Consider the following 11,017-nt stretch of genomic DNA (forward strand, 5'->3'; position numbering starts at 1 on the left):
TTTTTCAAAAAGTTAAGGCAGTTTTAAGAGAAAAAAATTTTAAGTCGTTATTTTTTGGTGATATTTACGGCGTAATATGGTAAAACTTTCAATTTTTGAGGAAAATATCTTCAACTAGATACTATTTGTGGTCATTTGATATATCGCTGAGAAAAAATGGTCTAGTGAAAAGCTAAGGAAACTAGTGATAGCGCAAAAAAAAAAAATAAACATATCATGGTAAAATTAATATGTTTTAATTAATTAATACTGCATCATAGCTAAAAAATCCAAAGAAAAAGTTTTAAAAAAATGTTTTAATATATTTATTTATTTGTTTATGTAGCATTAACATTTTCTAACTCAAATTTAATTAATAATAAATATTCTTGATTCAGGGAACTTTCTCTACTTGAAATTTAACGTAATTAAATGTGTCTCGTTTTTCATTTTTAGAACATGTTAAAAAAATGTTAAGGAGAAACGAGACACTTGATAATTTTCTTCGAACTTTGGAAAAGGATGAACAATTAACTTTTTTAAAAAATGTGAGTATATATTCTTTTATTAATAGGTAATTACAATTGAAAGCATCAACAAATGTTATATAATACGTATCAAAAAAATAATTGCTTTAAAATTATAAAAGGGTTATTCTTGTTTACTCAGCAGACTGTTGGAAATATCATTTATACAATTGTCCATACAATGAGTATGTACGGTAATATTAGTAAATTTACCTTATATAAAAAAATTATACAGCTTAAAAATAATTGTTCGCCCTTCATTAAAAAAATATATTTTTGAAGTTACTTTTAAAGTAGAGTATCTAAATTTGTTATATTCTCAATATATTTAATAACCATTTATTTTTTATTTATTTATTATGAACAAGTTGGATTTAAAATAATTAGTAATTTTATTTTCAGATTTACTTTCAGTGTTTCGACGTAATGAATGGTGATCGACAAAAAACAGAACAAATGTTAGGTCAAATCAGCACTCCAGTTTTAGTACAAATTGATCTCAAAAACGTGCATAAGTATGTGTTATTGTTCATTTAAAATATATAATGATATTTTACACCCAAACTATTTTACAGAGCTCTATCAAAAAATACCGGTGAAAAAAAAGAAAGTATTATTTTTGTTCAAAAACAAATGGAGAAAATATTTGGATCGGATATTAATGACATCAAAGAATCCACTAAAATTATGCTTGTAGATGATAATAATTATAGTACCGGAAATGATACAGATGTTACCGATGTAGAAGACAATAAGCCTATAAACAATTCGTCAAAAAAAATTTATTCTAATCAGACTATCCCTTCTTCACCAGTCTCAGAACATAATAATGAAAGTAGTAAAATAATTCAGACTGATCAACTTAATATTTCTCCTACTCATTGTTCTACGCTAAAGGAAAACAATTATTCTAACGTTGGTTCAGTCGATGGTCTACTATGCCAAATCGTTCGCTCATATTCTCTTCCTGAAGATAGTCAACAAAATCTAATTCAGGCAATTGAGGTCACAGCTGGAAAGAGTAACATCAAAAATAAACCATTTTGTCAACTAGTTAGCGAATCTTATTCTATCAAAACTAATGTAGCCGAACTTATAAATACAAAATTATATACTCCCAAAAAAAAAAAATTATTCAAAAAAATAAAAAAATTTAAAAAGAAAGAAAGAGAAAGAAAGATAAGTTGTATTAGTAATAGTAATATAGTAGCTAAGAAATCTTCTGTTGAAGAAACACAGACTGAAATCAAACGTGAAATCCCCATGTTTACTACTCCTTTGTCATTATCTACTTTTGAAGATTCGACATTAATTGATCTAACTATAAGTGATGAGGATGTTGATAATGATAGACCACCATTGATAATAAACACAGAGTCTGTAGTTGATAATATTCCCGCTAAGTCTGTTTGTTCTGTTATTACCAGTTGTTTTAAATCAATTGATTGTAATGACGATTCTAATGAAGTTAACATCAATGAATCATTGGTAAACGATCAAGAGTGCCAATCTCAGCCACCATCCCTTATCTCGGCATCGTTGCTAGGCTCATGTTCGTCGTTAATTAATACGACTGCCTCATCTGTAAAACAGTATCCAAATACTATATTCACTGAACCTTCGGTGTCCTCAAGGTGCAGTTCTATTCCTATTGCTGCGGAAACACAAACGCAAACAGTTTTAATCAAAGAAATGCTTAAAGATAAGACCAAGGTAATAACCGAAAAAATAAAAAGGTGGGTTTATGAATATTTTAAATATTACGGTAAAAATACTTTAATTGACCGTTTAGAAAATCGTCTGAAGAAAGGAAACTTGCTTATAAACCTAGATGAATATTGGAATTCGTCTGACACCGTAGAAATTACCGATTGTATCATACGTTTGATATGGAGCTTGAGTGGAAAACATTGCAATATTGTTCCATTGATGGGATGTTTCATGACTCTATTTCGCAGGACTGTAGTTACTACTGAATTATCGGACGTAGACACCTACAAAAAATTTTTAGCATTTAGCGATGTTGTAAAAAGATGCGTATTGAGCTGGAATAAGCAATTTTGGAAGACTTGGATGTTTCCTGATAGTTTTATGTATGGATGCTACATTGTTGATCATGTTTTATATGGTGGTACATCACGCGTAAAGTCCATGCATCACTTAGTTAATTGGGCTAAGATTTCTTGTATCAAAAAATATTTTCGGATGCCTTCTTATAGAATCCCGCTACCAGAATTTATTTTAAGTCATCGTGAAACTTCTAAGTTAGCTATTCGAAAAACAAGACTTGAGCCCGAAATTGTCAATAAAGAAGTACCCTCTCCTAAGATACCGAAAATTAATGTCACAAGCACTCAAAATCGGCCACCTTTGGCAGTTACACCAGCTATAAATGTCCGACCTCAATTTAACATAAGAAATTTCCTTCCCGTTGACCGATCATTAAAATCTTATCAACCAAACCCCCCTACTCTTTTTAAACAATTGACGTCACCGCCCATATCGCTACATACATCTCCATTCATCTCTTCTCAACATCAAGCTAATAATATGATGCCTACTGCAACGTCAGTCCTCAGTAATCCTAATATGAGACAATATATTCCACGATTTAATTCATATTTAACTCATCATAACATTCATATATCGGTTCCTACTCATCAAACTGATCAAACTCAGGCACAACAAACGCCAACAAGACTTTTTTCATATAATAACTACTATAGAACTAATGACCCATGTCAAAACATTCATATGCCTTATAACTCGCAGGTAATTAAATAATTATTGTCGTTATATCTAGAGGGGCGTGGTGTAGCATAGTGGATTATTCAGTTGTCGCTTTAGCACTAATATTCAGTGCTTTAACAGCTACGCTTTTTTCTGTTGGTTCCCGAATGGATGACCATATGAAAAATTATACAATAATACACTTTTGTCCCTTTCTGGCGTCATAAGCTTAATGAAGTTGTGTCAGATTGACAATCTATGTAAAAATCCTGTCAATTCGTAAGTTACAGCCGATCCCAGAAAGTTGAAATGAAGGCTAAAGTGATGTTGACAATTAATATTGTATCTTGTAATTGTAATGTTCATAACAATTTTTAAGTGACGTTAATTGAAAACGAACTTTACTGAGAAGTTAATATACAAATTTTAGAGAATTTATAAAAGTTTTTTATGGAAAAATTTAGTAATATATATTTTAAATCGTAATTTATCCTTAGAATGTTTTCGAATGTATGTGTAACGAAAAATTGATCATGCAGTAGTAATAAAATGATTATACTGTACAATAATTGTGCATATATGGTATTTGTAATTATTGCAAATACATATTATAAAGTAAATTATTTTCTAAGAATTCCAAATATATCTTATAGTGATAATAGAAATATATAATCTTATAGTAATATATAGCTTATCCGAAGTGACATACTTGTAGGCATTCGTAAAATTCAATAACCATAATATTCAAAAAGTCGCACCTAAATACCAGTTATTATACACTATTTTAACAATTTTTAATTAAATTAAATAAATTTACAATTGAATTTGACACGGTACCGTTTATTTTGCAATACATTTAATACACGGTCACCTTGTTTCTTTCGTCAGTCGCCTTATTACATCGAGAGCCTAGCCTGATTAGAGTACCCCCGCTATCTAGCTAGGGTGCAATGTCTACCTACTAGAGCGCCTCACAGTGGTCTGAAAGCGATCTTTAGACGCTCATTTGTCCTATTTTAAAATGAATGTACTCATAATATTAAAATAATTATGAACACTCAATTTTAGTATGTTACTTAGACAAAATACAAAATTTCAAGGTCACCAGTTCATCCGGTCGTTATTTATAGCCGTTTGAAGTATAGATATGGTTATGTTACGGTTATTTTAACATAAAAAAAGTCTCTAGTTGTCAACTTTTTTAACAAGTTAAACATTTTTTTTTTATTTTATTAAAAGTAAAGGTTAAAGATGTTAAAAAGAAAAATTTCGAACAAAATTTTTGTTGACTAATTAATGATTGTTTTAATTAAAATTATTATTATTTTTGAGTCGTTTTTGAAATTAAAAAGCACAGTACTAAAAATTACCCTATTTTATCCAAGTATCGATGCATAGATATTGTAGTGCAAGTATTCTAGATTTTAAAAATGTAATTTTTTTTGCGGCTGACAAAAATTACAGTGGATAAGGCTAATAAGATTATACCAATTAGTACATTTTTTATTTACAATTAGCTTTCATTTATTTCGATTTCTGACATTGAATTGTTTAAGTTATTTATTTCATCTTCGACAATCTTATCGGAATTGACAAGTATGGATTTAATATACGCATCATTCCACTTCAAACCACTATATCTTTCATGTAAGTGCGCAACCATTAAATTTCGGGTACCCACAGATGTTACACATTGCATTGAACACTTTTGTCGCACAAGTTCGAACAAATCACGGTGTGTTATCCGTTTTTTGGTCATGCAATAGTTTTAAACTAAACATATTTATTATGTTAATGAATATTTTTGGTTAGTATTAAAATTAATATATAGTTTTTATGTTTCATTTTTCTATAAACATGTTAAATTTTACAAATTAATTACTGTAGTGAAAAATCAAGAAATTATAATTCGAGTAATACCATTTGTATTGAATACTCTTTTTTATATAAAAAAAAAATTTATGATTTGTTAAACTTTTATTAATTAATTTTCATTTTTAATTGCTTATTATAATATTATAATTATGGGACATGTTTATCGATTGTTTAAGCTCAAACTATTAGAATCATAAATGTTGTCAATCAGCTAAATATGGTCTGAACTTTAAACATAACAGGAACACATATAAATTTTATACGACGATTTGGAAATATAACTTTCAGCAATTTCCAGTGGAAAAAAAATTAATGTAGATGCTTTTAATATTTTTACTATGGAAACATTAAAATTTTTAAAGATTTATACCCATGGTATTATATGCCTGCTAGTGTCCACAAGGTGTTAATTCATGGAGCTGACGTAATATGATTCGTAATACTTCCGATTGGTATATATATAACAGTGTTGGGAAAGTTCCTTTTTAAATGGAATTCGTTCCGTTCCCCGTTCATTTTCTAAAATATGAACTCGTTCCAGATCCTAATTCTTTATATTAAGAAGGAACTTGTTCCAGATCCAGTTCCTCCAAAATAAGAACTCGTTCCACTCTTCGTTCCTTTTATAAGTTATTTAAAAAATTGTGGCAATGAGATCATGATAACGGTCATCAATGATTTTCATCAGCAGTCGAATACAAAACAAATTTGTAGTATTCCTTATCTAAAAGTATTCGAAAATTATATTTATAAGCAGGTAGTAAATGCTAACGACTTGTGTCAACGCGACCAATGTCTATTGTCTACATATAAGTTAGAAATAATAAATCAGAAAACCCAAAACCTTTAACATAAATTAGTTAACAAGAAACGACGATAATATTCGGTGCATTATTTAATATATGTACACATATATTAAATATTTACTGTATACCTACATGTGATAATAACTCTATCTATAATCAATTGATTCATTTAAACAGCCTACGATCTCGGCTGGGTATATAGGGGACTTCCATTGTCAAAAGTCAACTAAAAATACCATAATATTTTAATGTCTAGATACGAAGAAAACTACACTAAAACATGTTTATAAAAATTTTTAGGAACTGTAATTTCCGTTCACGTTCCTTAAAAAATGGAATTTGTTCATTTTCCTCGTTCCTTTATTTTAAAAGGAAGCAGTTCCTAGCATCGTTCCTTCAAAAAGAACTCGTTCCAGGAATCCGTTCCTGTTGGAACTAGTTCCTTCTCAACACTGATATATAATATATATATATATATTATATATATTCCAATATACATCAATTAAATGATGTAACAATTTATTCGAATACAATTTTAGGTCAACTTTCGGAAAAGCCAGAAACAAGAATATAAAAAAATAATACTTCACCACACTAGAAAAAGTTCGAGGTATAATATGCTATTAGTATCAAGTGATTCCCACATATCATAAATGAAATTATTTTCAAAAAAAAGTATAAATAAATTTTCTATCGATGTGCAAAACTTATTTGTCAATTCCGAAACGATTGTCGAAGATTAAATAAATAACATATTTTTAACACGCTTATATTAGTTTCACATGTATGTTTGTTGTTTGTAACTCTCCACGCGCCACGTGTTATCGCGTATCCGTCGTCTATGGCCTTGAGACTAGACTAAATATATACGTTAATGTTAATATTCATTTATGTATTCCTACCGCCGCCGCCGTATATGCCTCACGTAGAGTGTTCCCGCCACGCACCGCCCGCCCTTAAAATACGGTTATACCTCATGTATGATACATTTGTTCGTACTTAAGTCACTTTACTATATGTATATACATATATGTTAATATTCATTTATATATTCATACCGCCGCGGCGCTGTATATTCCTCGCGTATAATAATAATGATATGCCCGTACTACTGTTATTTTTAATAAGCTAAACTTACATTCAAGTTATACAATTATTAAAAGATTATTATACTGAAGTCAAGTTTAATCTACATTAATTAATTTAAGAGTTCTCTAAACACAAAAAATAAAGAAACACTTAAACCTTTATTCACAACATAGATCACTGGTTTTGTGCAGGCGAACCCTCCCACCTCCAGTGACTATTTGCACTGCATTACACAACACAGCTTGATAGGTATTAAGTGCCTTTAGCCGGTTCGGGTACGTACTATAATATTTAGTACCCTTGTCCTTAACAATATTTTAACCAAAAACATACATATCGACCTATTTATGTAAAAAAAATATAGTTTAAAAAAACTAAAAAACACGCTTTTAAAGCACATCGAACTAAAAAGTTAAAAATAATTTTTAAAATTAACTTAAAACAATAATACTAGTATTTTTCGTTCATTTTTATTTTAAAAATTATTTTTAACTTTTTAGTTCGATGTGCTTTAAAAGCGTGTTTTTTTAGTTTTTTTTTAAACTATATTTATTTATATCATTAATTAGTCAATTTTTTTTCGAAATTTTTTCTTTTTACCATCTTTAACCTTTACTTTTAATAAAAATAAAAAAAAAATGTTTAACTTGTTAAAAAAGTTGACAACCAGAGACCTTTTTTATGTTACAATAACCGTAACATAACCATATCTATACTTCAAACGGCTATAAATAACGACCGGATGAACTGGTGACCTTGAAATTTTGTATTTTATCTAAGCAATATACTAGAATTCAGTTTTCATAATTATTTTAATATTATGAGTTTTAAAATAGAAGTTATGAGCGCCTAAAGTTCGCTTTCAGACTACTGTGCGGCGGCGGTGAATGCTCTATCTAGTGCTGTTACATCAATTTTTTTTTGTGAAATTGTTTAAAAAAAAAATGTATCACAAAATATACGGTACTGTGTAAAATTGTATGTGATTAATTCTTTGGTTATTTTCCAAAAAATGTTTTTAATTTTATCAGAAATTAAAAAAAATAAAAGATTTGAATGATGTAAATTAATGCTTTGATGTTCAAAATGTTTATGAATGTCTACATTTTTTTTAGATTTTTAAAGAAATTAATATCTGGCAATATTTTTCATTTTATCAAGGCTTATGATAGGGAGGGGGGTAAACCTCTAATAAAAAAATTTTTCTTAGCAATAAAATTTGAATAGAAAATAATCATTTGGAAAGCTTATGAAGTAATAACCATTATTATTTATGTGTAATGTTTATAGTTAAATGTTTTATTAGTAATTTATACCTACGCCCCAATATTACATTCAGTCACGTTTATCATTATATCATTAATTAAATGCATTATGTATTTGTTAAATATTTGTTTATTATTTAATAAATTCTAAATAATTTTATTTTTAGACTACATCTTCTCCGGGTTTACCTGATGCTAGTTCGCCTAATATGCCTGACCAACCAAGTACGTATTGCGTAAGTATGTTAAATGAAATCAAAAAGATTGACTATTAACTAAAATTTATTTACATAGACAAGTAGTGCATCACAAAATTATTCAAATCTTAAAATTATTCATCCTAATGACTGTTTACAATATAACATAACAAATTTAAGTAAGTTTTCATATTATTAATGATATAGTTTTCTTAAAGGTAATATTGTATCAAACATTTTTGGTCAATATTCCAAAAAAATTTATAAGTAGGTAAAACAATAACGATTATTAAAAATCTTTTTAAACTGATAAAATTTAATTCATTTCATCTACAATTTTAACTAAGAAATATAGAACTTTTATGTTGAATAAATATGTAAAATTAATTATTATTAATTAGAAATAATTAAAGAAATCTAAAATCTCTCTAAATTTTTGTATTCTTAACAAGTTATTGGTTGATTTTAACGATTTTAAGGTCATTTTTTTCTCTAGAGTTTAGGTCATTGTTTTCTATGTATAGCTTCAGGACGGTTAGAGAGTTTTAAAAACTGATTATAATTTTATATTTAGTGTATATATTTTTTTAAGTTGATTTTTATATATGGAAAAAAAATGTAGGACGAGGTATTATGGAAGTATGAATTATGAAAGCATAAATAAATTAACAATAATATATTAATAATAACAATCGATAATTTAATGACGAATTAAAATTTATTAAACATTGATTAACACTTTATTTTTATAAAAAGTGTTATCAATTTTTATTATTGTTTATCATTGGAGGTATGATGAACTTAACAAAACTCCTCAGTAAAAAGAATTTATTCACAATTGTTAAATATATTAATTTATTTTTACTATGAGTTATTTTAACTATGTCCTAATAAATTTTTATTTTTTTTTACAGAATCGTAAGTGCAATACTTACTGTTCATAAGAATATCTACTAAAAGAAAGACTGATTCATTAATATATTCCTATAAATCCATTAGTTTTTTTATACCTTTGTAAATATAAATTCTTATTAAGTATTATGTAAAAATTAATTATTCCCTAATAATGTACATAACTTTTCATTTTTTTTTATTTTAATAAAATTATATAACTATAGTATCGACATGATGTTTGATTGTAATCTAAAATATTTTTGGATATACAAGTGTTATTATCAATGAATTTGTTTAGATTTTAAAATTTATATTAGTTATAATATATCCTATTTAAAAAAGCTTATGAAAATTAGTTTTAAATTTAGAAAACGTAACAAAAAAAATTGTTCAAAATATAGTGAGACCTTTTTTCTCAACATTGAAAATTTTAACTAAAAATATTTATCACTAAATAAATAATAAATATTTTATCGATATTAGGAAAATTAATTATTAAAAAAAAATAATAACAATTTCTTTCTCTGGCATACGCTACTGGGCAGTTCTTAAGATTTGAGGTGCCTAGAACATAAATAATTTTGATATAATCTAAGTTTTATTTTTCACAGGCGTGAGTCACTTATATAACAAAAAAAAGAGTGAGGCTCTGATGGCACTTTTTAAGGACAGATCTACCATGTTGACTAGATGTTTAAACAATGTATTAGTATTTGATGAACAAAATATTATCAAAATAATACTTTTGTTATATTCTATTTTGTAGTTTGTATTTTATTCGTTCTTTCCCATTTATTTGCGACAGTGGCGAATCTAGAGAGAGGTATCAGGGTAAGACTCTAAAGTTTTGTCGCCTACTAAAATAAAGGAAAAAAGGTCATTAGATAATAAAATTTGTAAAAATTATTAAAATGTTTATAAAATTTATTGCACCCCTCTAAGGAAAAAATTTAAATTCGCGCCTGATATGCGTAATGTATTTCATTTTATATTTTTATTAAGATTTTATTTATCACAATGATCTTGTTTATATTTTGGTTGTTAAAATTGTGTTTTAGGTGATAAAAAATAAGTTTTAGAGTTAAATTTCTCTATATATAATCTAGTAAATCCCTCAATCGTATTCCTTTCACCCTTTTACTTCTGTTAACCACTAAAAACGCATATACTTTTAGTTCTCATTTTTGCTATGGAACTAATATTGCAGCATTGTCGTTTAATTCATGCTTTCGCTACAATCTATTAGCGCAACATACGTTATACTTTTTATTAGTAGTCTACAATTCTGCCATAATATTTGAATGACCGTTTGGTACTACAATTTGAAAAGAATAAATGGGATCTGGGTGATCTATTCTGGTTCGGAACAATTGTGAAATATCATAGGAGGCAATGAAATAATGTCTACCTTCTTAAAATACGGTTGACTAGTTTAATTTACATTTTTAAAATATTAACAAAATAATTATAAATATGAATTCCATAGTGATTATTTTATAATCCGTTATATCATATTTGTCCTTTTATCTAATTCAAGGTGCATAAGCTGATAGTGGTTGGAATAAGCATTTCAATAAAATTTGTTTCATATTTTTAGTGAACATCGTGCAGGGGGGGTTGAAATATAGTGGGAATTATCATTGCAAGAAGAAACT

The 11,017-nt window shown here is 27.4% G+C and overlaps 1 protein-coding gene across 18 annotated transcripts in view; it reads left to right on the forward strand.

The window, feature by feature from the left end:
* Window positions 1-10,143, forward strand: part of LOC126901149 (uncharacterized) — a 38,485-nt gene extending 28,342 nt beyond the window's left edge. For 13 of the 18 annotated variants that reach the window (XM_050677413.1, XM_050677422.1, XM_050677418.1 and 10 more), the window contains 6 exons: window positions 436-527; window positions 909-1,021; window positions 1,082-3,278; window positions 8,439-8,507; window positions 8,566-8,647; window positions 9,974-10,143. In XM_050677413.1, the coding sequence (XP_050533370.1) occupies window positions 436-527; window positions 909-1,021; window positions 1,082-3,278; window positions 8,439-8,507; window positions 8,566-8,647; window positions 9,974-10,128 (2,708 nt within the window). In that variant the 3' untranslated portion in view covers window positions 10,129-10,143. Of the gene's footprint in view, window positions 1-435; window positions 528-908; window positions 1,022-1,081; window positions 3,279-8,438; window positions 8,508-8,565; window positions 8,648-9,382; window positions 9,573-9,973 lie in introns of those variants that run through there. The other 5 variants (XM_050677426.1, XM_050677428.1, XM_050677427.1 and 2 more) reach the window with 3 other exon arrangements.
* The last annotated feature ends 874 nt before the right edge of the window (window positions 10,144-11,017 follow it).

This window comes from Daktulosphaira vitifoliae, unplaced genomic scaffold (assembly GCF_025091365.1).
Source record: "Daktulosphaira vitifoliae isolate Bord-2020 unplaced genomic scaffold, ASM2509136v1 Scaffold_3, whole genome shotgun sequence".
Lineage (NCBI taxonomy): Eukaryota > Metazoa > Arthropoda > Insecta > Hemiptera > Phylloxeridae > Daktulosphaira > Daktulosphaira vitifoliae.